The sequence below is a fragment of the Podarcis liolepis genome (genome assembly GCF_965112155.1).
Source record: "Podarcis liolepis genome assembly, chromosome: 7".
Lineage (NCBI taxonomy): Eukaryota > Metazoa > Chordata > Lepidosauria > Squamata > Lacertidae > Podarcis > Podarcis liolepis.
In genome coordinates, this window is record NC_139561.1 from 47125225 (window position 1) to 47150848 (window position 25624).

A 25624-nucleotide genomic window follows, 5' to 3' on the forward strand; every position below is an offset into this window, starting at 1 on the left:
AGCCAACAATCAGCTGCAATATTTCTGTATAAAGCTACTAAATTCTTAATCACTTAAATAAAATGTCATTCTTTTCCCTTTCCCTTTTTTGTTTTTGTTTAGATATTTGGTTTTCTGGCAACTGCAGTTTATGCTGTGAATTTATTTTTAGCTGTTAAAAATTGGAGAATTAACAGCCGACAACAAAACACAAGGCAGACCAGTGATTATATGCGTGCTCGGACAGAATCCAGAGAAGTGGACCATCGCCCAGAGATTCAGCGTCTGGATGGGTGAAAATCTCACGCAAAATGGGATTTCCCAGAAGAAGTAAAATAAAAGCCTTCAGACTTTTTTTTTAAAAAAAATAAATGTTCACTTTTATAGGAAAAGGAGGAGCATGTGGTGGCCGTGAGCATTTGCATGTACAAAGAGAGAGAGAGAGAGGACTTGAGAAATTATTGGCATGAAGGCCATAATTGCGGAACTTTTCAAATGAAGATACTTGTCCATAAATGTGGTAAATGAAGAGAAGGATACATGAGAGTGAAGAATTGTCTTGGTGCACAGTACTTTGAGTTAGCAGAGTCAGAGAGAAGATTGGTATTCAGTCTACATTCCCACCATCCAGTAGAAATATGATAGTTAGAACTGGCAAAAGATTGTTCTTTTGAAAATGGAGTTTCCAACCGTAGACATAGTGCATCAGGGAAAGAGATAGCAATAACATAAATCAGGTATTGAGTTACACAGCCACTGTGTATGTTCCCTTAACTAGATTCCCCAATTAACTTTAGTTCTCACACTCCTACAGTTCCACTGTGTATCTGTAACAGCCATTCATGCCAGTTCGAGGATTGACTGGTGGAAAATAAGTTTTCTGCTAAACAGAAAACACAAAGCCCACTCCATTTGTGACCACAACCACGTATGAACTGGGATGTAACACCTCAATACACTACACATTGATTTCCTTTTCCACTTTACAAGGGAATAATGTGAAGTTGGTATTGAGCCTCTCTGTTCCTCTTACATTCAACCATAGGAAAACCGATTGTGGTCAGGGTTGTTTTGTGTTGAGTTCATATCCATACTGCGATATTCCTAAAACTATATACAGTGGTACCTCGGTTTTCGAATGTAATCCATTCCGGAAGACCGTTCGAGTTCTGAAATGTTTGAAAACTGAAAACTCAATAGCTGACAGCTAGGCCTCAAGATCTTGCACTCAGCAGAAGCCGCATGGCATGTTTAACTTCCAAGGCGTGTTTGAAAACCAAAGCATTTACAGCGTTTGAAAACCGAAATGTTCATCAACAGAGATGTTCGAAAACTGTGGTACCACTGTAATTACAGACCCTGAGAGTGTGTGTCTGACTTCAAATTTTGATTATCCAGGTTGCTCTGCATTATTTTCTGAATTAGAATCTTTTTATGAATTTTGCTAAAGTTATCTGAATAGTAAGGTTTTTTTTAGGCATGAGAGCAGATCTACAAAATGTTTGAATAATTGTCCACAGATGAAGACTTATTTTGCCGAGTAGCATTTATGTGGTTCATTTAGTTTACATACCATTCTATATAATTCCGGTTTTCCCTCAATCTTCCCAGCAGTGTTTCATGGGAAAAGTAATGTACTCTGTGGGTAGGGGATTTGGAACCAGTCATTAGAATCTCTCTTTAGCTTCTTGCTTCATGCTTCTTGCATCTGTTGTTGAGGTCAGCCACAAAATGAGTATATAAAATCAGTAATTCTTCTCAATATGTTTCCATTATGATGATGAACAGTTATCAGTGGAGGTACACTTATTCCTGGGACAGTTGTGTATGCACCTTGAAAGCTAGGAAGTAGAATTGTGAATGTCTGTTGAATGTCACTGATTGTAGAGCGTGAGAGTCCCCATTTTTATATATGTTGACCATGTTGCATGATATTGGTGAGCCCTCTAATCTTCTGGCTCCTAAAAGCATATTTAAGCCTTTAAGATCCTTTATTTTTCCTAACACTTGAAGTAAATGTTAAAATAAAAGGAAAAATTAGTAAAAATAAAAGTAAAAATTGGGACTGTCCAAGGCTGTGTATGATCTCAACACCAGCTGCTGGGGTGAGATTCAGTATCCTAAGAATGCATTGACTTCCGTTTTTCAAAAAAGCTATTTTGAACTCCTTGAGGCGGTGGAGATAAGCCTGAAAATTGTGGGCTGTCCCTGGAGTGGCTGGAGGGAAATCCAGTCCTCTGCATAGGTCCTGTTGTCAGCAGAAACAGTATAAGATATGCCAGTCACTTGACTTATTAGTCATGTGCAGAGCTATATTTTAGTAATAATCCCAGAACCTTTTGAAAGCATATAAACTTCTACTTTTTGAATGGGAACTTTTATTTAAAGTTGTGTAATGCAAGAGTACTCTGCTTATTGCCATGGCTGATTTCCTCAAATAACAAGAGTGTATTCTGATTTCTGCCCAATTTGTTAAAAATAAGAAAAAGAACTCAAGTTACCAGAAAACCATTTTTTTGTTCTAGTGGTATTTTTTGGGACCAAAGAATAGCTATACATTTTTAGATTGGAGACACATTTGTAATTTGAAATGGATAGGTTTGGTGTGATGGTACATATTTAATATAAAAAGATTGTATATTTTATGGTATGCTTTGACAATATGCTTCAATGAAATTCAGGCATTCCTGAAGCACAGACTGCTTGGACACACATTTAAGAACATTTTTGTTCTGAATTTCCCCTGCAGTGTCCCTGATACTATGACGAGGCTTTCTTTTTAGGATTTTATTTGATTTTGGGGGGAAGAGAGGGGAGTATTAGACGCAGAAGCAGTGATCCCAAGAATTATGCACATAGACCCATATTTTCAAGAAGTCCTTTGACTTCTTGAATAGCACTGCTTGAATAGCAAATCATCAAGCTGCTTGGCAAACGGTTTTTGAAACTGAGTGGAGTTTCAAGAGCAATTTGTAATATGACCTGCTAGTCTTAATGTCTGACATTAAGATCCCATTGGCAGTGATGAGAGCTCTCTAGTTTTTTGTCCACAGTACATAAGTCAAAACTAGGTAGTACTTCCCTGCTTGCTCAGCTCACTAACCCTCCTCGGTTTTCCTATGCAGGATCACAACCTCTCCCCCTGCCTGCTTAATTTTTGCACCTCAATGTGCCCCCTCCCCAGTTTTCTCTGTCTTTCTCAACTGCCAGACAAAGCCTCTGTTAGTGCCAGAGAAGAGAGCCTCCCCTTGGCAGGTCATAGCAGCATCTTCCCAACCCACCATCCTCTTCCTAAGGTGATCTGTTCAGACTCTGAGATGAAATTCTGCAAGGGCTGATATCCAAGTCACTGCTCAGCCCATGTGCCTCTTGCACACCTTAGCGACTTGGACTCCCATCACAGTGTGATGTCAGACCAGTACAAATATTATATAGAGAGATAGGAAAACGAGATGACAATGATATCTGAAGAACTTGCAGATAAAAACTGGACATTTTCTTTCAAGTTTGCAAACATTATTCAACTTGTTACATTATTCTGAAAGTGCTTGCTTAAGGGCAAACTAATTCAGCTGCACAAGCCTTGTGCGCTATGAGATTTGTTTGCTTATTTCATTTTCAGCCAAGTTTAGCTTACGTTGAAAGGAAGTTTCTTAATGCCTTGTGAGTCGCAGTTCTGTTTGGGAGTGTGAGTATGATCTATACAAAGATGACTCTTGATTGAATGTTTACAGGATTTAAAGTTGTGGTAGAGAACTTGATATTGCCTTAGAGATCTAGTGTCCTTTTCATAGCCTATGTATGCTATCCAGCAAAGTCATATTGATAGCAGACCCATTGAAATAAATGGATTTAAGTACATTGATTTCAGTGGGTATACTATGAGTATGACTAAATTCAGTATCACCAAAACTTAAGATTTTAAGTAATAAAATGCAGCAAGTGACAGTGTTTGAGTGACTGTCATATGTATGTATATTCTAGTACAGCAATTTATTTTATTTTTCACTCCATTATGCATATGTGCTCACCTGTCCAGCTAAATGTTGTGATCTGTACGGTGCTGGGAGTGTCCACTGATGTAAGAGATTAACCATGTATCCCTTGATTAGCTCACTGTAGATTCTATAGAGAATCAGATTTTGTGTTCCTTCCAATATGGATTCTTGGTGAAAATGATTCATTTGCCCTAGTAGGAATGGTTCACTCCCTATTATGTTGTTTCAAAAGCATGACTGAACCTGTGTCCAAAACAAAACAATCCACTTTATAAAGTGTGATATTATTTGGAACCCGGTTTATGTATATGTTAATCACTCATCTGGGATAGTGCCTGTCTTAATCTGTCCTGGAAGGGTGGCTGAATTCCTTTTAGTAGTTGATAGTGTCTGAATAACTCTTTCGCACGCCTTTTAGACCACATCAGTTGTTTCTCTCCCCTCGCCCCTGCTTTTACACATTTTAAGTATGCATCATTTTAAACTTGGCAAAAGCAGGTTTTTTTAATGCATAGTTTGTACAGTAGCCTTGATTCTTATATTTATATTATAGGACTTTGTGATTTCAATATTGAGTTAATTTCTTCCCTATGATTTTCATGGAAAGTTAGTCAGTCTGTTTTAAAGCTTGCTGTCAGCCTTTGTTTTGTAGTTAATTATGAAGACGTAAGTACCCAATGCAACATGTAGATATTTTTGGAGTTTTAACTTCTATAGCTAGGGCTGGTCCCTACAGCTGTGCTAATATCCTCTAGGTGAAAAGCAAAAGGGTGGTATCTACTTTTTAAAAAACAGCTGCAGATGATTTTGTAAAATACAGTTCACCTCTGTTGCAGTTTAATTCAAATGTCTTGAGAGGCACAGAAATAGATGGTTTGAAGGAAATATCTGATTCCTTTTTTTTTTTTTTGTATACATTCCACCGATCTTTTATTCTGGAGTTGTCCTGTTCAAGTTCAAGAGTGCAAGGCTGTTCTGAAGCAAAAGACTTAGATTGTAACTTTTTAAAATGTCTTTCACTTGCAAAGATGTAATTGCAAAGGCCCAATTCTTGAAGTGGGCCTTTTGGTAAGACAGGAGTCATGAGCTCTGCCAACAAGCCATGTTTAATGTGGCTTAGGCTGCAATCATATACCTACGGACATGGGCGTAAGCTCCATTTAACTCAGTGAGACACTTTTGAGTACACATGTTTATAGCTTGAATTGTCTATTATGGGAGGCTAATCACTTTTGGGTGCCACAGACACTTTCTATTGCTGTCTGAGGACTTCTCTGTCTAAACATTTCAGTAAAACTAGATGGAGCCTGACACTTCCAGGGCCAGTAGACACTGTAACATCTTAGTTTTCAATGTTGCCTTTCAATACTGTCTTCATTTGTCCAGTGTTTCAGACTTGAATGTGTATTGGTATTTCCCTTGTTGCATGTTATGAACACCCAGGGCACTCCTGCACTACCGTTAGTGCACCTTTTGGTGAAAGTTTGCAGGGGGAGAATGCATATATTTGTTATCAAATTTAGTGACTCTTGGATAGCTCCCATTCACCTAGACACCCTGGAATAATTGATGCACTTAAGTTGTCTTCTGTGGACAAATTTCACATCTGCATTATTGCGGATGGAACCTATTTGTATATATTGAAGTTTAAGTAACTGATATACCAATATTGAAAAGGTAAACTGTATATTTATTATTCATAGTATCATCCCAGTTTGGATTAGAGACGTTGACACTTGTTATGCCTTTTCATATCTGTTGATGAACAAGACACAGTCTCACCTAGGGTGCCTTTGTGCGCGTGTGTGTGTGCGTGCTCAGTCAAATTAAGATCCTACACACAAACACTATTTTTGTAACCATGAATGGCTCATAAATTGTAGTTTCTTTAAGCTTCTGTTAAATACCAGCCTTAGTGAAATAACAAGGCTTCTTTTTGGAATATGCACATAAGTACTCTGCTTTCCAGTTGGACTTGAAAGGTATGCTCCAATTGTGCTGTCATGTCCAAAATAAAGGTTTTTTAAAAGGAAGTATAGGCGCTTTGAAGACCCCAATTAATCTACGTAGAAAGTAAAATTGGTTAGTGGTGGAACCAGTTTGAAATTGGCAGTAAAGGAGTGATACCCAGTTTATGTGCCAACCCAAGGCAGTACATTGAAAGTAGCACTAGTGGGTGAACTGGTCATTTTTCCTCCTCCTAAAGCAGTTTCAAACATGTAGTAAGGTTGCATTTCCACACATCTTGCTTTTTAAGGGACTGTCTCTGAAATCCAGTAAACTTGAGCTAGACATGGAAATTCAAACCCCAAGTAGTGGCAATCTGTGTCTCAGTTCCCCTCCCATTGACTGATGCTGTGTTCCAGCCGACCTGTTTCACAAACCAAAACTCTGGTGACCAAAAACATTGTTGCATTTTGTGATATTTCTTGTTCAGGATGAGATTTGTGACCATAGAAGCCTGTGTATTGGAACTCAAAATTTTAGTTTGCTTTCAAATATTAAGTTATCTAGTATGTGAAATACTCTTTGTATTAAAACCAGAAAGTTGCTATTAACTTTTTGCTTATAAATGTTTAATTTAATGCAAATTGTGGGCTTCTCAAATGGTTGCAGAAGAATCTTTTGGTTAACTCAAGAGTTAACTTTTTGAATCGGTCAATTCCTGAATTAGGTAGAATGGATCCAGTTTTCTTTTTGGTAGCATGCAGCTGCCCTTAATTCTCTTGATTTATTGGGTACTGTGAAATAACTCAGACATTCCAGCTAAGTACAGAAGAGAGTTAAGAGAACCCATTGCTTGGTATACAGCACACTAAACACTCTTGGAAGCAAGTCCCAAGGATTTAAATGTTCTTACTTCCAAATAACTGTGGTTAGTCATGTGCCTAGAGTACAATACCAAGCACACTCTGAACAAACAGTAATAATTGAAATGCTTGGGACTTAACTTACAGTAAATGTGCTTAAGAACAGAGGTTAGAAAGTTGCTCCAGTTGCCATCTTGTTGCAGTCACTACAGGCTTTGCTGTAGACTTCAGAAGAAAGTGGCTTTCATCCTACCTAGACCTTCAATGTTTTATTCTGACATGTAGATCACTCAGTTTCCTTAGATGCTTTCACTGCAAATCACAGCACCTTTACACTAACAAAAGAGATTTGCACCATAATTATATTACTTTGCTCTGCATTCAGATGATGACTTCTGCCTTCCTGGTTTAGCAGCAAAAAATATTTAACTTGGGTACGCAGGAAGCTTTCCTGTGCACAGACCCCCTTTGGTTCCATATGTGGAGAATCCTGTGTGTGCTGTGAAACCTTTCCAAAATTTAGTTCAACTGGTCCTGAAATCATTATGGAGACAAGTGATAGCTGTATGCCATGCACTTCCTTTTAATTTGCAATATTAGTATACATTTTATAAATTTCAAGATGGATTGTAGTAATGATTTTTTACTTTTCTTGTGATACTGAATGCAATCACTAAAGCGCTGCTTGATCTTGTCCGTTTTAAAATTTATTCTTAAGCGGTGTACTTCTGTAAGTTTTGCTTTGTATATTGGCATGACTTTTTATTGGTAATTTACAGTTTAATGTGGCTGTCTTGTTTTGATCAATGCTAATATTTCCTCTGTTCTTTTTGATACACCAAGATACTGAGCTCTACAAAAAATAATCTCATGGTACATGTCTGTTTTCATAGTGTTTTTTAAAAATCTGTATTTTTGTATGTAGAGAAAACCATAGGTTTTCTGAATCCTAATCTTGTATGAAATCATCGTAAAGGATTTGTTTAATAAATGGATAGGAGCAACTTGTGCCATCCTTTTTCTTATTCCTCAAATGACATATCACTTTAATCCACCTCCAAGTGAGTTGTTGAATAGTTTAATGATGCTGAGAACTTTTACTATTTAGGCAAAATTGACTAAAAGCAATGGCCATTGATTCATTTTTTGCATAAGTATCAATGAAGTCCAAGGGACTGTACAAAACCCACAAGGAGCAAAAGTGCAGTTCTTCAAATCTGCAACAGTGTCACAGACAAAGTTGCAATGGTGACAGAGGTTGGGAGATGAACACAGAACACCCCGCCTCCGGTGGCTATTCATGACCCCATGGATACTTTGTGTGCATGCTGAGCTTTCAAATTTCCTTGTGGTGGAGGGGGCAGGATATAAACTCAATAAATGTAATCTAATAAACCTTTTGCACACAGTCATGTGGCTTTATTTACATAAATATAATGGGTTAAATGCCTCCCGAAGACCCTTCAATGGGGGGGGGGGGTAGAGAAAGAATTATAGCCGGCTCCTGAAATATCTGCTTTGGAAAAGGGGCATTTAAAAAAACAAGGGTCTGTCCTGCTCACTTCCAGATGCTAATGTCCCAAGATGCCAATGTATTTCTGTGCCCTGTGAATACCCTGTGAGAGCTTCCTAGAAGATTTAAGAAGACATCAGAAGGCAGGCTACACATTTAATATCAATGAAGTTTATTCCAGCATGGTTCATAAATTCTGTCCAAGCTTTGACATGCAGTGTTAAAAAGTCAAGTGAAGACACATTAAAAAATATATATCACATTCAAGTGTCTGTAAAAAAAGACAGAAATTTAAAATGCCCATTTCAAGACTCCCAAGCCCATGCGCTAGACTAAGACAGGACACTTAGTTACCCTGTGAAGGAGCCAGCCTTCAAGAGGGCAGTATTTTTGTCACTTTCAAGCCTGAAAAAAGTACCTCTAGTGCATTGCTAGCAAAAGTCACTGAAATAAGGACCCCCCCCCCCGGTCTTAATGTATCTACAAAACTACTCTATCAATATATTGTGGCTTATCATATGTGCTAAATACTGTGTAGAAATACATTGTTGAAGGAAATACAAAACAGATTAACCTTTTAGTTGCCAAAAAAGTGGAAAAAGGAATACAGGCTTGCAATGTATAGTCATAACTCACAGTTTAAGGGTGGGCTACTGATGCAGCTCACTTTAAAAACAATGCAGGTATTTGTGACTTCTTTTTCTCCCAGTTGATTTTGCCCCACAAGTGCTGTTCCAGCTTGTATTACCGTTCTTCAGAATCGCTATTGCTTGTAGGGTTTTTCTGGTAAATTATTCAAGCTACTGCATTAAAAGCAGATTCCAATTCTCTTTTCCACCTCCCCAAATGCACTTCTGTAAACTGAATAACAGTTGATTTAGAGCAGGCATCCCCAACCTTCGGCCCTCCAGATGTTTTGGACTACAATTCCCATCATCCCTGACCACTGGTCCTGTTAGCTAGGGATCATCTGGAGGGCTGCAGGTTGGGGATGCTTGATTTAGAGGAAAACTGCATCCTAATTAAGCATGTTTCCCTACTGTTTCTTTGGTTCAAACAGTGTAGGCCTGTACATATCAGTTCAGTTTTGTTAAGATTATCTTCTTTTCATAAAAGCATAGTAATTGCCCCCCCAATAGAAATTCAAACTTTTCTTGTGCATCATCTCAAGGACAAAGTTGATGCACCTTTAGATTGTCACTGCCAAGATCTCATTTGCTGTTATTGCTTAAAGTCCCATACAGTGGAAAAATAACAGATACTGAGCATCCTTGCCTGCTTTCGCTAAAACAATTCATTGCTTGAAAATAAATCACCATTACTTATCCTTGCCTACCTTATTTGTTAAGCCAGATATATCATGAAGGTACATGAAGTTGCCATGGGTCTTATCTAATCCTGCAAAGTCTACCCAGATGCAGCAGGAGTACAACATAGGAGGAAAATGTTAGATTCCCACAATGAGCATGCTCTGATAACATTAAGCAAAATTGACGGGGTGGGCTGCTTTGCTGTTACTTGTGTTTTTAAAAACCTTCAATTAGATAGTTTGGTACTGAGGCAGGAAGTCTTTTTAAATCTGCTGTAATCCATTTAATAGAGAGTGAACCTGTGTTCTACCACTCAGTGGTGTAGCGTGGGGGGTGCAGGGGGGGCCGGCCACACCGGGCGCAACACCTGGGGGTTAGGGGGCGCAAATCCACGGGTTAGGGGGCGCAAATTACTTGCCTTGCCCCGGGTGCTGACAACCCACGCTACGCCACTGCTACCACTGACCTACAGCCTGACTTAAAAAAATGATCCAAACAAAGGCTTTATGGGAAACCCAAGCACATGCCACCCAACTCAGCAGAATAGGGCACCCCTGAAGCCTACTGCCATGAATCAAATAAGTACTTGCATACTAATTGTGCAAGAGCTTTGAAGCTGGTCTTCAAAAGACAAAAAGCTTTGGAAGGGGGACTATAATGTGGTGAAAGTTGGGACATTTATCCACTTTCTCACCTGCTTATCATATGTAGTATGATAAGTTCCCTTCTCCAGCTGTTTTCTTCAACCCTTGCTAAAAAACTAAAACACAAGTCGATTCTTTGGAACCTTGCAGCTCTATGTATAGACAAGGCATACGGTGTACTGTGGTACCTCGGGTTACATACGCTTCAGGTTACATACGCTTCAGGTTACAGACTCCGCTAACTCAGAAATAGTGCTTCAGGTTAAGAACTTTGCTTCAGGATAAGAACAGAAATTGTGCTTCGGTGGCACGGCGGCAGCAGGAGGGCCCATTAGCTAAAATGGTGCTTCAGGTTAAGAACAGTTTCAGGTTAAGAACGGACCTCCGGAACAAATTAAGTACTTAACCCGAGGTACCACTGTACAGAAATTGTGGGTAGGACAAAACTAAGTATCCCTATTTCTCTTAGTCATTCTTCTAATGCTGCTTTTCCTAAACAAAAAACAAACGGATGCTTCCATACATCTGCTTGTAATGTAAAGCATCAATTATGTTGGAATATGTCTTCTTCATAGCCTTTTTCTGCATCTATTAAGTAATAAAGAGGTATCCAGCACACACACAAACACAAAATCCACTTCTCATATTTCCTTTTTCTCTCTAGCTTAAAATCTCAATCTAAGGAATTGATTTTTTAAAAGAGTGCTGAAGTTCAGACTGGTTTAGAGTTTTGTGTCCAGTACTGAACAGGTTTCATGCTTGTCTGATGCAATCATCAATGTACGCAACCCTGATTATAGTCTGTTTTTTAAAAAAGGGTTAAGAAAATTTACTGAAGAGTACATTGTAGTGCTGAATGAGAAAAGACAGAGAAAAACATATCCAGGCTCAAACAGCAGCAGTTTTTCTGAGGAAGTCTTTCATGAGACTAGCATATCCTCAGCAGTGGCTTTGGGTGATGATCTGTACAATGGAAATAAAAAGTTCATAAAAAGGTTACAGTTGCTAAAAGAAGAGTGTGTCCATTGTCCTCCCCTTTTGGCTCTGCAATCTCCTCAAGGCACTGTTGCTTCAGTCGGAATCTGAATCCGAGTCATCATCTGAAAGAGAGAGAGGTTGTCAATAAAAATGTCAGGGTTGGGGTGGGACTTATTTTATATGTGCACAATATAAATGCATTGCATTTGCAACAAACCATGCTTCCATGCCTTGGTATCTTTTGTAATACCCCATCATTCCTATAACTTTTCAAAAAATTGGAATTTGAAATGTTTGATGCACAACACAGCCAGATCATTTATTCTAAATACAGAAGCTGAGGGTTTTTTATTTATTTATTTATTTAGCTTCTAAACAGAGGATGGCAATACTGGAGAGAAGGCTTGCTCCCATCTATTGCAGATCTACACCTATTGCAAATATAGCCCACAAATGAGCTTGGATCTGTGGCTGATGGCAATGCAAAGCTGGTTTGTACCTACCTTCTGATTTACGTGGCTCAGGGGCATCTGAAGAATCTCCTTGCTTGAGATATGTCATCAGGTCATTAAAGGTTAGGTAGACGTAAACGCAATAGACAACTGTGGCGATGAATCCAAGCACCTGAAGAGCAAAAGGTCTTGAAAAGCACAGTTTTTGAAAGAACAAATGAAAGGGGGAAAATTGTGCAGGAACAGCTTATTGAAAACATTTCCCTGCTGGAATCAGCTGCTGCATGTGTCCCTATTTTAGGGAATTTCAAGCGTTTCTGGTCCTCATGAAGAGGTACTTAAAGGGTCACATCAAAGTCATACTGATTTCAGTGAATCTACTCTGAGCATGACTGTTATCAAACTTCAATAAATATTAACAATTAAAACATGGTTTACATCTGAGTGAAGACTAGAACTGTGTGGAAGTGACCTTTCGAAACCCTCCACCCTAATCACAGGCAAAGAAATTGGAGGGACATTCCAGGGTATGGGTTTGTGGTGTTTTTTTATTTTTTTGCAAAAATGAAATAAAATATATTTAGAAGAAATTCTGCAAAGTGGTCTTTTTCTTAGGGTGGGAGTGTGTAAGGAAAACATATCCAGTCATATCAGAAATAAACATTAGTTGAATTCAGCTCTTGTAAAAAGTGTAGTTCTGAAGCATGCGTGCGCACACACACATATGAGTGTGGGTGTATTGCAAAACACCTCTTGACATAATAAAGCATAATAATAAAATCACACAGCCCCACTGGAAGATTTGTTGTGTTGCACCGCAATTCTGCATTTGCATGAAGTCAGGTTGTTGTAGGGGAGCAACTGTGAAGGCAGGCTGCACAATAGCAGTGGCCACAGAGCTTCATTAATTGGGCGGAGGGTGAAAAGGGTGCTTAGTAGCTGCATTGTGTGACAGGATGAAGATGTAGGAGGTTATCATGGAGCTTGTTTGGATGTAGGAGGCTTGTATAAAGGAGGGGCAAGGGAAGCATAGATAAGGGAGTGGAGGTGAAAATGGGTGAGGCTGCAGAATAGAGGAGAAAAGTGGCTCTAGAAAAGGGGGTGGAAAGGTGAACATTAAGCTTAGTAGGAAGGGAAAGCTCTAGGGGGTTAATGTGGGGGAGATGGCAGGAAGATTAGTGAGGTGACCAGAAGTTTTTAATAGATTAAATACCACAGCTCTTATTTCTATATTACGATGGCCATAGCTGTTCCTTTTTATGAGTATCTCAATACCATTCAATAGATCTTCCTTCGTTTTTGGGTGTTTAATCTTAGTTGCATAGAATGGATGCAAAACACCTATCAGTACCAGGTAGGTAGGTAGAATTTATCCCCTTATCATTAACTCCCAGGTATGAACCAGCCTGAAACATCAACTTACTCCTGCTGCCTTGGATGCTGTGTCAGAATATTTTGAGACTGCGGCAATCGAGATGGCAAAATATATAATAGCAGCAATGATGCCACATAAAAAGTCCTGCAAGACAAAGAGTTTTTAAATCAAGTTAGGGATGAAGTTTTAAGCTGGATGGGTGGCAAGGTTATGCACAACACATATCCCCTTAATTGCTGAAAACCAGATAGTCAACTGACAGCCCCAAATCACTTTTAGCTCAACACTGGCGGCTCTACCAAGTTATTAACAGGATGCAATCAAGCTTCTGCACACAACTGCATATGAGGTTTATTTAGGTTTTGCGCTGGATGTCTCAGCCAGATGCACATGCTCCTCAAGTATCCTTCAAGAATCTGAAATCCATTGGAGATCAGAAAGAGGTTGCTATTATGCACCATGCTGAGAACTGTCCACAGTTGCTGTTCATAGACCTAACGTTACTCAGACCTCACCCCTGCAGTGCAGTTGCAGAATTTCCACAAAAGCAGACCTACAGTATCATCTTTCTATGCCATTGTTACTACTGTGCAGGTGACAATGTCTATTCTTGATTTGTGCCACTGGGTGCTTTTAGTTTGAGACAATTCATTGGGTTAAAAGGAAAAGAAAAACTGCTCGGTGCTTTTTGAAACAAAAGCTGATTCACAGAAGCATACTTGAGCGCCTTCTTTTGACACAACACATATGGCTTTGCTTCATTGCCTTGAAATCCACTGAAATTTAGTAGAGAAGTTTCCCCGCAAAACATTTGTGCAATTTTTTTCAGGAGAATGTTTTATTGTTAATTCTCCCTTTTACAATTGTTTGGAGAGCATCCTATTATGTATTTTATAAAATGGGGCAATGTTTAGGGCCAAGTCCTCATTGGGTTTCTACAGCAAATGCCTAGCTCTGCTGCTTATATCTCTCACAGCAGCTTCTCAGGAAGAAACATCAAGAGGCTGATGGGAAATAATATTCTGTCATTGAGAAACTAAGCTGGAGTGCAGCTTTGCATTTTTCAAACATGGCACTGCTAAAGAGGGAATTTGTTTGGAGCCAGAGCAGCACCTAGTGGTCAGTTTCAGGAGCAGCTAGTAACTATTGATAGGCTAAGTCAGGAGGAAGACAATTTTAATTTATTTAGTATTTATTTAAGGTATTTATATATTTAGAATTTCTAAGTGTATATAAAATCTTTTAAACCTATACAAAGAATGAGAACAATTAAAATTCACCCTAGAAACATAAAAATACCTTTAAATGCCTGCTAAAATAGGAAAGTCTTTGTCAAACACCTGAAGTTAAGCAAGGACGAGGTTGGGATGCCTAAACCTGACTGAGAGGGGGTTCCAAAGAATTGGGGCCCATCATACTGAATGCATGGCTCCTGGTGGGTGCAAGCCATGTGTTTGAGCCAAGGGGACCACTAAGAGAGACTTCCCCAAAGATCTCTGATAACTAAGGTCAGGTAAGAGTGGCTTGTCTAAGGCTAGCTAGTGAGTTATTTGCAGAGGTTCAGTTGCACAGTCACTATGTTCTATGAATACTCACTCCATCTAAAAATAATCTCTGATGGTAAGTGACAACAGATTTGCCATCAAAAAGAAACCTCTGCAAGACAACAGGGAAATTCCATTGTGTTGGGGGGAATCCCAAGGTTTGCAGATACATATTTTTTCTGGGGGGACCCAGGGGAACGCATACCCCTAAACATTTTGTGAATCTAAGTTTGGCCTCATTGAGGGACAGTATTTCAATATGAGTAGGAAAATGAGAGTACCCCTAAACTTTTTTAAAAGAAAAAAAAGCAATATTAATGGAAAACCCCCTAAGTGGGCAGCAACCAGCCCACCCCCCAAACCACTCGGTGAGGACTGAGCATGGTAGTGCTCACAGGGCGAATGGAATGGAGGGCAGCTGGTTGGAACAGTGAACAAGGAGCATTCCACACGGCAACATTTTGCACGTTCCACTTGTAGTTACGATAACTGACGATGATGGCAATAACGAAATTTAGATTTCATCCAAACACAGAAACAAAACTGACAAATGATGTTGCAGCTGAACAGCTTAAGTGCACCTCAGAGACCTCATATGGTACACAGTGACTGCTATGCACAAGATTAATCTTTCAGCCTGGAACTACAAGTCATCCTGGGAGACAACATGGGCAGGTTTTTGCCTGTGTTACCGGGTGCTAAAGCAGTCATACTAGGAGGTTATGCCCATCAACACTACAGGCTCTCCCAAAATTCCCAGCTACCCATCATTCTTTCACTTCAAATGTGCCCCTCCTTCACATCTTCCTTGCCAGCCTTGGATATTCACTCCAAGGCTATGCAGGGATGGTCACCTGTGACTCTCCTGAAGCTGTTAGTCTCCCAATTGCCCTCAGTTCCAGAGAGCAATACCAAGAGGACCACAGATTCCCTACTAGACAGTGACTGGCAACCCGCCACCCCCCAACCACCAGTTCATTGACTCGACTCAGATTGATCACATTTGTCCTCACGCTTACCGCCAAAAGCCAATAGACTGCTTTGAACCTCTCATTAAGCTTTAAAGAATAGGCAAAGAAAAAACACAGGGCCGCCAGAAGAGTTAATAGTGGTACAATCAGGAAAGACCCAGCAGAGGAGGCAATGTAACAGATGAAGATGATGAACGACAGCACCTGCAACACAAAGGAGAACATTATTGGTCACCTGGAGCTCAGGGCATGTGGGTTCCTCCAGGCGTCCCTTGTTATTCAGCATTCATTGCAAATTGTGCTCATTATATTATTGGGGCAGTTATACACAATCAATACCATTATATGTAAATCCGGCACTGCATGTTCCATATTTTCCTGTTGAAATCCTGTCACTTTTCATACCACAAATGCTCTGTTTGGTTTTTTCGTGTCCTGCTTTCGTTGTGCTACAGTGCAAGAGTACCCTTCCAAATGGGAATAACACAGTCATATTGGAGAACAACCAACAAAGTGGAATGATGTGCAGACAGTCCAGTAGAAATCCACCACTAATGCACTATTTGGGGCTTCTCTTGCACTTCTCTCTAAGTTGTATTTTAGAACAGGGCTGGGCCCATTTCAGGCTTACAAGACCTGCCTTCTTTATTAGAACTCCAATATCCACCAATCAGAGCCAAAGATTCAAAAGACATAAGGGAAAGGAATTGCTGAACTAATAAATTGAACTGGAATACAAAAAAGGGAGGTATGAGGAGGTCCGGGAAACAAGCAAATGAAAGATAAGTGACAAAAAGATGGAATTGTTTTTAACTGTTTTTTACTTTGTATTTTTTCTTTTTTCTTTTTCATTATGTAATATTGTGAAAACTTTAATAAATATTTATTAAAAAAACAAAACAAAAGACATGTTGTATTAACAAACTTGGCACCTCTGATACTCAGCAAAAGAACTGGTTTTGAGTCTCAGAATGGAGTTCAGCCCTTTCATGCAAACATCCATTCCTTGCTTCCCCCTTTCCAAACTGTTTTAGTTTCATCAGCCTAACGTAGAGCTGGGAAGTTAATATTGCTAAAAGAAACCCGGGAATCTGAAACTCTTGCCTGGTCTACCTGGAAATCAGCCAGAGATTAATCAGTAGATTCCAATTCTAAAATACAGAAGTCCACATATAGCAAACTAAAGCATCATCAGGAGCACAAACCTCCAAACAATGTCATTTTTATGGCAAAGCAAAATTAAGGCTGCAATCCTAAACTCACTTACTAGGGAGCAAGGCCCACTGAACACAGGGGAACTTTTTTCAGAGTAAACACTGCAGGAGAGACAGCAGGAAGCAAACGAGTCCATCTTAATTTTATTCAGTTGTTCCAAGGAATCTCTGTAGAGGAAGCAGACAGCACTTCTTCCTTTTTAAAGATTTGTTAAACCACTCCAAGCAAGCAATGCAAAACAGCAAATGCTTACTCTGAGGAAACAAGAGTCACACTGTTTTCAGAAACACTAACACAACATGCTTTATTTAGAATCTGGAAGTGATTTGTCTTATCGGAACAAAAACCACATAAGCAAATGCGAGTGGTATTAGCTATCTTTTTTAAAAAAATGTAAATGACACTTGTTTCTTCAACGTTTTTGACATTTCCATTCCACTAAAACTGATTATGTAATTAATTACATTACTTTCAGCATTAGGGGATGGCAGAAGCCAAATGGTTGCAGAAAGGATGCCGCGCTGATTGTGATGAACACAGGATGCTGGGGGGAGGGGGTGTTTATATCGCTGCTTCTTTAAACCTGGCCTATATTTGAAGCTATATTCCTTGTGTTACACACACTCTCATATATGCACACAGACCTTCCTTTCTGGAGTTCCAAATGGCATGGTGATGGCAAGGTGGGCAACTCAGGTAGTAGGGATTTTTTTATTGCTCTGGGACTTGAGAGCAGATAGGAAGCATGCTCTGAGGTAGATTCTTTTAGGGCCACTGGAAGCCTGCCTCCCAGGAATCACATCATGGCATGGGGGAGGCCAGCCAGGCATCATCCATTGGTCAAAGAAGGAACAGCTGCAAGGAGATCATTTCCTCTGTCTCTGCCTGAAAGAACTTCCGGCTCCATCTGCCTGCTGTTCTGGGCTGCAGAAGCCAAGGGAAAGCACACTCCATCAGCCAAAGAAACGAGCTACCAATTGCTGTTCAAGCAAGAACAGCAGCAAGGGATGATCAGCGTGGCCCAAACTGGATATAAAGACCCTCTTGTGGCTCACCCCTGTGTTCTGACCTTCCTTTGCTTCCCCATGTATTAAAGGTTTGTTCTTTTTAAAATTCAAACCAAACAAAGTTGCAGTGTGATTCAAGAGGTAATGCACAAACGCAAAAGATAATATCCCATAGTGATACCATGATCACTAAGCAACACAATCCACAGGTAAATTCACATCTAGTAACCCCTCCGTGTTGCCACATGGGATGGTGCAGGTAGGTGAGGATCTACGCAGTTATTCATGCAACTTATAAAAGGAACCGGACATAATTAATGTTTCACAGTGCCTTGTACTGCTCTCTCCAATGATACATCAAACATTCTGGCCTTGAACTGACCCCCTGCCTCTACCTCTACCCTCCACGCCCTTTTTCCTTGCGTACCTTGTTTTTCTCGTTTGTAAACTGAATGGCTGGGCCTGTCTCCCCCTCCCTCTTTCTTTTTGATGTGAGCCACGTTGGCAGAGACAATAATTATTAGAGAAAAATACAGCAAATGAAGAAAAAGCAAATCTTGCGCAAGAAATTGCTAGTCATTGTCAACAACTGTTTGTGACGTCTGTATTAGAAGGGAGGGCAGAAAGGAGGAGGACAAAGAAGGGGAAAACAAAAAATGGGAAATAACTACATCAAGAGAATAACAGAATCCTAGAGTTGGAATGGATCCCAAGGTCTAACCCCCAGCAATGCAGGAATCTCAGCTAAAGCATCTATGACAGATGGCCATCCAACCTCTGCTTAAAAACCTCTAAGAAAGGAGAGTCCACCACCTCTAGTGGGAGTCTGTTCCACTGCTGAACAGCTCTTACTGTCAGAAATTTTTCTGAATGTTTAGTTGGATTCTCCTTTCTTGTAACTTGAAGCCATTGGTTCAAGTCCTACCTTCCAGAGCAGGAGAAAACAAACTTGCACCATCTTCCATGTGACAGCCCTTATGATATTTGAAGATGGCTATCATATCTTCTCTTCTCCAGGCTAAACATACCCAGCTCCTTCAAGTGCCTGCATAAGGCTTCGTTTCCAAACCCTTGATCATCTTGGTTGCCCTCCTCTGCACACATCCCAGCATGCCATTATCCTTCTTGAATTGTGGGGCCCAGAATTGGACACAGTATTCCAAGTGTGGTCTGACTAAGGCAGAATAGAGTAGTACTATTACGGTACTTCCCTTGATCTGGACACTATACTTCTGTTGATGCAGCCTAGAATAGCATTAGCTTTTTTTGCTGCTGCATCACACTGTTGACTCATGTTAAGCTTGTGGCCCACCAAGACCCCTAGATCCTTTTCACATGTACTGCTAGTAAGCCAGGTGTCCCCCATCCTGTATTTGCGCATCTGTTTCTTCCTGCCTAACTGCATAACCTTACATTTGTCCCTACTGAAATTCATTTTGTTAGCTTGCACCCAGTTCTCCAATCTGTTAAGGTCATATTGAATTCTGATTCTGTCTTCTGTGGCATTAGCTACCCCTCCCAGTTTGGTGTCATCTGCAAATTTGATGAGCATCCCCTCAATTCCTTCACCCAGGTCATTTATAAGGACATTGGACAACAATGGGTCCAGGACAGAACCCTGTGACCCCCACTTGTCGATTTTTTCCAGGATGACAAAAGGTAAAGGTAAAGGGACCCCTGACCATTAGGTCCAGTTGTGGCCGACTCTGGGGTTGTGGCGCTCATCTCACTTTATTGGCCGAGGGAGCCGGCATACAGCTTCAGGGTCATGTGGCCAGCATGACTAAGCTGCTTCTGGCAAACCAGAGCAGTGCATGGAAATGCCGTTTACCTTCCCGCCAGAGCGGTGCCTATTTATCTACTTGCACTTTGAGGTGTTTTCAAACTGCTAGGTTGGCAGGAGCAGGGACCGAGCAATGGGAGCTCACTCCATTGCGGGGATTCGAACTGCCACCTTCTGATCGGCAAGTCCTAGGCTCTGTGGTTTAACCCACAGCACCAACCGCGTCCCTTCCAGGATGACAAGGAACCATTAATTAGTACTCTTTGGGTTCGGTCAGTCAACCAGCTACAAATCCACCCAACAGTTACCTCGTTCAACCCACATTTTACCAGCTTCCTCGTGAGAATATCATGGGGAACTTTGTCAAAAGCCTTACTGAAATCAAGATACACTATGTCCACAGCATTTACCTGATCCACCAAATTTGTAATTCCATCAAAAAAGAAAAAAAAAAGAAAAGAAATCAGATTGGTCTGGAGTGATTTATTTTTGAGAAACCCATGCTGGGTCTTAGTAATCACAGCATTACTAATCACAGCCACCTGCCTGCCTTCTTACATACACCTAGCTCATGGAGTGACCCTGCAAGTGGTAAGAGGAAAGGGTACAAACAAAGGCTCTGTTTGTCTCCAGGCTTCACACCAGAACTGAATCAGATTGGCTCAATCATCTCCCCCCTACCACCACGCAGCCGACTCTGGAATTTGGATGCTGAAACTTTATAACAGGGGTGGGGACCTTATTTCAGATCGAGGGCTGCATTCCCTTCTGGGCAACATTCGGGGGGGGGCACACACATGCCAGTAGAAGGCAAAGCCAGAATCAAAAGTAGGTGCAGCAATAAATGTATACTTCACCTTTTTATAGTAGGGCAGTTTCTACACATCTCTCTCTCTATCTTCCATCCAGATAAGAGGCAGTAGCAGAGGTCAAGGATATACTCCACCCAGGCAACGAACACTTACAGCATGATGCAGGGATGCTGAGGGGTGTGGCCTGGGCGAGCTCTGAGGGCCATACAAAGGCCTGGAGGTCCCTGAGCCTCCTCACCACTACCATGGGGTTGGAAAAAGCATCAGAACTTAAGACAAGGTTACCAGATTTTTTTTCAATGAATCCGGGGACACTTTTCAACTTCAATGGATTTTGTATGGGGACTGATTTGTAAATCCGGGGACTGTCCCCAGGAAACGGGGACGTCTGGTAACCTTAACTTAAGAGCCACAGCTCGCTTAGTCCAACAACCTGACAGCAGCCAACCAGCTGCCTCTGGGAAGCCCACCAGCTGGACACAAAGGTAATAGCCCTCTCCCCCAAAAGTGCCACCAAGTCCCATGAGAACCAAGGAGGTCCCAGGTAGCCAGTGTGACTAAACAGGTACTGAAGGAGCTCTGTGAATTTATTGAATCCCCTTTCTGATGCTATCTGCATTGCTGATCCCCACCACATTTTGTGGCAGTGAATCCCATAATTTCATTATGTGATTTGTGCAGAAGTCATTTCCTTTGTCCGCCCTGAATCTCCTGCCAATTTAGTTTCACTTGGATGACTCACTTAACACCAGATTTTGAGATTTTGGGAGAGGCACCGATGGAATTTTCTCTATCTAGTATTCACTTTTTGTACAAGACACATCATTTTGTAAAAGTTATGTCACACACACACACACACACACACACACACACAGAGAGAGAGAGATGGGAGATGCTTTTAGGAGACTCCCTAGAAGAGATCTCAGCACTAGAACAATCAACAGAGCATCCAAAACTCTGCCCCTTTCAATTTTTGTGTGAAAAATTCCTCCCTGTGGAACGCCCTCCCATCAGATGTCAAAGAATTAAACAACTATCTGACGTTTAGAAGACATCTGAAAGCAGCCCTGTTTAGGGAAGTTTTTAATGACTGATGTTTTAATGTATTTTTAATCTTTTGTTGGAAGCTGCCCAGAGTGGCTAGGGAAACCCAGCCAGATGGGCGGGGTATAAACAATAAATTATTATTATTATATTATTATCCCTCTCAAAAGTTGCATCATCAGGTATGAATATCCAGTTAATCTGCAGCCCTGAAAAAGCTCTAAGGGCAAGATGAGGGGAGACCTGAGCAAAGGAAGCTATTTTAAACCAGGTCGTATAACCTTAATGCTGCTATTCTCAAACAAAGGAACTTCAATGGAAGACTACAACATGAAACGGCTGGATTTGAATTTATCAAGGGATTGAATGCTATCATTTGTAGTTTTAAATGAGATAGTCATATCTTATCATGCTACAGTGAGTTAATTAACTTACCCACAATAGGATTTGTGTTATCGCCTACATTGTGTACCATCACTGCTTTCTTCCAGGCCTGGTTGTTGAGTATTAATCTTCATCCGTTTGCACAAACTTTGCCGGGATGTCAGGGGTGGCTCATCCTGTTTCACTGTCCCTCCTGTTGCCACCCCCACTGAAGCCTTGCTTACCATGGTTGTGCCACAGTACTTTGTGGCGACATCTCAGCAGAAGCGGCTGCCTCTGCTCACTTCTCCAGGGCGGTGGGACACCACACCTGTGTGGAATCCACTGCTCAAAGCGGCTGCCTCAGTCCATGCCCTTAGGACTGTTATAGGCACATCCAATGTACAGTATTGAGCATTCATTCTGATTTGTTTGCCAGGACCTCACATCAACCAAATGTTATTCCACGGTTTCCACTGCATTTCCCCCTTAACTTAAAAAGACTGTGGGGTGTGTGGGGGTGCTAAGCACATTCGTTGCCCAAGAGCGCCAAATCCACTTTAATTGCTCAGCTTGAATATGACAGGATGCAAACTGATTTCGGTTGCAACATATACAGCCAGCCTAGAAAAGGCCACCGTTAATAACCCTCATCCTCACTATCTGTTTGACTTTATACAGTTCCTTTCCCTCATACGTCACTTTTCTACAACCCCAACGCCACGAGTGCTGTTCATATCCGCAACTTCATGCTTCCAAAGTGGACTCTAGCCCAGAAAAGCGTTTGTGCCGTAATAAACGGCTTAGCTTCCAGGGTGCCGGAAGCCTCTTTCTTTGTTTTTACTAGTACAGAAGTCGCCCGGGCCTGTGCCTTCTCTTGTCTCTCCCACTCCCCTCCGGGGTGGGCGTGGTGGCCACCATCGGGGTCCCTGCGAGGCGGGGGGGGGGGTCCTCGTTTCTAGGCGAATCCTACAGGACGCCTGCTGGAGCCAGTCCTGCTTTCCCAAGGGCCTCAGGCTGCGATCCAGCGCGCACGGTTTACCTGAGAGTAAGCGCCTACTGGACAGAGCTCGATTCTGAGTCCACGGGCACAGGAAAGATTGCTGCGGGAGAGGGTCACGTTCAGGGCAAAGGAACCCGACCTCGTTTCCCTCCTTTGCTCCTGGCAAACTTCCCGCGGCGTGGAAGCCTTTTGCCAGGAGAGATTGCGAGCAGAGCCTGCAGTTTCTCCGCCGCCGCCGCCGCCCCACTTCCTCGTCCTCCCCGCCTCCCTTCCCCACGCGCAGCCCTTGACTCGAGTTTGCAATGCATTCGCCCCCGCCCCCCCTTCCGCGCCCCATCTTACCGCCTCGGCCAGCAGGAGCCTCCCTTTGCGGGAGCTCAGAAACTCCTTGAAGGAAAGGAGCAGGCGAGCCCCCGGCGGAACCGCGCCGCCGGACTCGGGATCCTCCGCTTCGGCTCGCTCCATGCTCGGCTGCGCGGATCCGAGCGAGGCGTCGCCTAGCCAAGAGCGGAGACCAGCGCGCCCCGCCGAGTTTGTGAGAGTTTTTTTTTCTCGTTTTCAAAGGGAGGGAAACGGAAATCCTGATTCTGCGGAAATGGGGGGCAGAAAACGCCGAGCCGAAGAAAAAAAAAGTTTCCTCAGCGGTTGCCAAATCTACAGCTGGGGACGCTGCCGAGCAGCCGCTGCCGCGCGGCAATCTCGTGCGCCCCGCCCCTTCCGACGAAGAGCCGGGCGGGCGCCACGTTAGGCGACCCCCGCCCCCGACTCGTGCAGCTGCTGGAAACAGGGAGTACTTCCTCAGGCGAGTCCATGCGCGGCTGTTGCAAACCCCAGGACGTGACCCTCGGGGAGCTGGCGCCCCGCTGCAGTTTAGCTTCGAAGGATTCGAAGTGCCTTGCTGCATCAGAGATGGAAGATCCACCTGGTCCCTGTTTCCTAGAGCACCCAGCGGCCAGCAGCCACGGTCACCTCCACACGGTACATTTAAAACACGCTTGTACCACTTTAACAGTCTTGAATTCCCGCAAAGAATCCTTGGAACTGTGATTACAAGGGTACAGGCTTTGCAGAGCTTCAGTTCCCAGCATAGCTGCCAACTCCCAGGGTGCCCAAGCACCCACAAAGTTCCCCATGAAGGGGCCGGGCACCCACAAATTTTGGTGCCAGGGCCATGCACACTGCATGGCACCCACAGCCCTGGGACCCATGGTCAGGGGGCTAAGCTGACACTCCTGGTTCCCAGAACCCCACACAAATGACACTTCCCAGGATTAGCAGTGACTCTTGAAGTGGTTTTTAAGAGTGTGTTTTACCATATGGTGAGGATGTGATATAGATGACTCTGAATGTTCACAAGCAGCCCTTTCTCACCAGTCACACCCTGTTGGCAGCAAAAATAACAACGGCATGAAGACTTAGTTTGGGCTGGGTATGCGGATGAGACTTACCTCTACCTCTTATTTAAAGCAGATCCAGTGAAGGCGGTGAATGTCCTGTTGGAGACGGTTGGAGGATGGATGGCGTCTAACGGTTTGAGGTTGAATTCCAACAAGACAGAAGTATTGTTACTCGGGGGCAGGGAGGGCAGAGACATATGAAGGCAGCCCTGTATATAGGGAAGCTTTTTAAGGCTTAATGTTTTACAATGTATTTATATACAGTGGTACATAATTCGTTAAGAACATAATTCGTTCTGGAGGTCTGTTCTTAACCTAAAACTGTTCTTAACCTGAAGCACCACTTTAGCTAATGGAGCCTCCTGCTGCTGCTGTGCCGCCAGAGCACAATTTCTGTTCTCATCCTGAAGCAAAGTTCTTAACCCTAGGTAATATTTCTGGGTTAGCGGAGTCTGTAACCTGAAGCATATGTAACCTGAAGCATATGTAACCCGAGGTACCACTGTATGCTGGAAGCTGCCCAGAGTGGCTGGGGCAATCCAGTCAGATGGGCAGGGTCCGACTACTACTACTATTAATGATGTAAGTTTTTATAGACGCCACTGAATGCATGATGGCAGGTATCATGCATCTGAAGAAGCAGGCTCCAGTAATTCATGAAACCATGACATCATAAGTCCATTTGTCTTTATATTTACCTTACTTCCCTTTAAGCTAACAGCAGATTGTCATTCTGTCCAAAGTAGGAAGGAACTATGATGAGTTTTAACTATGGTTGAGCGAAACAAACCAGGATCAGCAATAATGGTTTGATCTTGGGTTGTTTGGCCAAAACAGAATGTAAGGAAATGACATGGTGCCTCCTGTGAAGGTTAGGCTGAGATTGAGTGGCCTGCGGTCACCCACTAATGGCTTATGTCTAACACTGTATACTTAACTAAACTGGCTCCTTGACTGGCTACAGTGTTGCTCTTTGAGCTTGTGCTGTTGGATTTTAGGAATCTGCTTGCTTCCACTGAGCACTATGTGTTGGTGGTCATGTGTCAATTGGACGCATGCAGAATGGTCGCCGCCTGTATATACAGACACTCTTACAGGCAAACAGGGAGTTGCCTGGAAAGCACACAATGCAAGAGGCATGGGGAACCTCTACTCTGTTGGCTAAATAGGGTTCAGCAGAAGTCCTAAATGCCCGTTGGAGGATGTAGGGAGCTCAGAAAATAGCATGCAGGTCAAATCCTGGTCCCCACCCCTGCATTACAAAAAGTTCACAACTTTCCAATATTCTCTCAGGAAAAATAAACTTACATTGCAATCCTATGTATGTTTACTCAAAAATAAAACCCTTCAGTGCAACCCACCCTTGCACTTTTTTAAGGAAATTGGGACTTTGCTCAACAATATACAGTACACTTATGATTCAGTA

At 42.2% G+C, this 25624-nt stretch overlaps 2 protein-coding genes across 4 annotated transcripts in view; one reads left to right on the plus strand and one right to left on the minus strand.

Annotated features, from left to right (window-relative positions):
- CMTM4 (CKLF like MARVEL transmembrane domain containing 4) overlaps positions 1 to 7791 on the plus strand; it is a 38023-nt gene extending 30232 nt beyond the window's left edge. For both annotated transcript variants that reach the window (XM_083515077.1, XM_083515078.1), the window contains one exon: positions 103 to 7791. In XM_083515077.1, coding sequence (XP_083371203.1) covers positions 103 to 276 — 174 coding nt within the window. In that variant the 3' untranslated portion in view covers positions 277 to 7791. The remainder of the gene's footprint in view (positions 1 to 102) is intronic.
- A 664-nt stretch (positions 7792 to 8455) lies between these two features.
- CMTM3 (CKLF like MARVEL transmembrane domain containing 3) lies at positions 8456 to 23633 on the minus strand. 2 transcript variants are annotated; one of them, XM_083515155.1, is made up of 7 exons: positions 23144 to 23633; positions 15623 to 15778; positions 13108 to 13203; positions 11736 to 11856; positions 10679 to 11354; positions 10064 to 10433; positions 8456 to 9916 (listed from the first exon to the last, which is right to left on the minus strand). In XM_083515155.1, exons 1-5 carry the CDS (start codon positions 23264 to 23266, stop codon positions 11326 to 11328), a joined length of 525 nt encoding a protein of 174 aa, XP_083371281.1. In that variant the 5' UTR covers positions 23267 to 23633; the 3' UTR covers positions 8456 to 9916; positions 10064 to 10433; positions 10679 to 11325. The 2 variants fall into 2 exon arrangements, with proteins under 2 accessions (XP_083371281.1, XP_083371280.1); XM_083515154.1 differs by having other exon boundaries at positions 8456 to 9909; positions 10059 to 10442; positions 23144 to 23616.
- Between the last annotated feature and the right edge of the window lie 1991 nt (positions 23634 to 25624).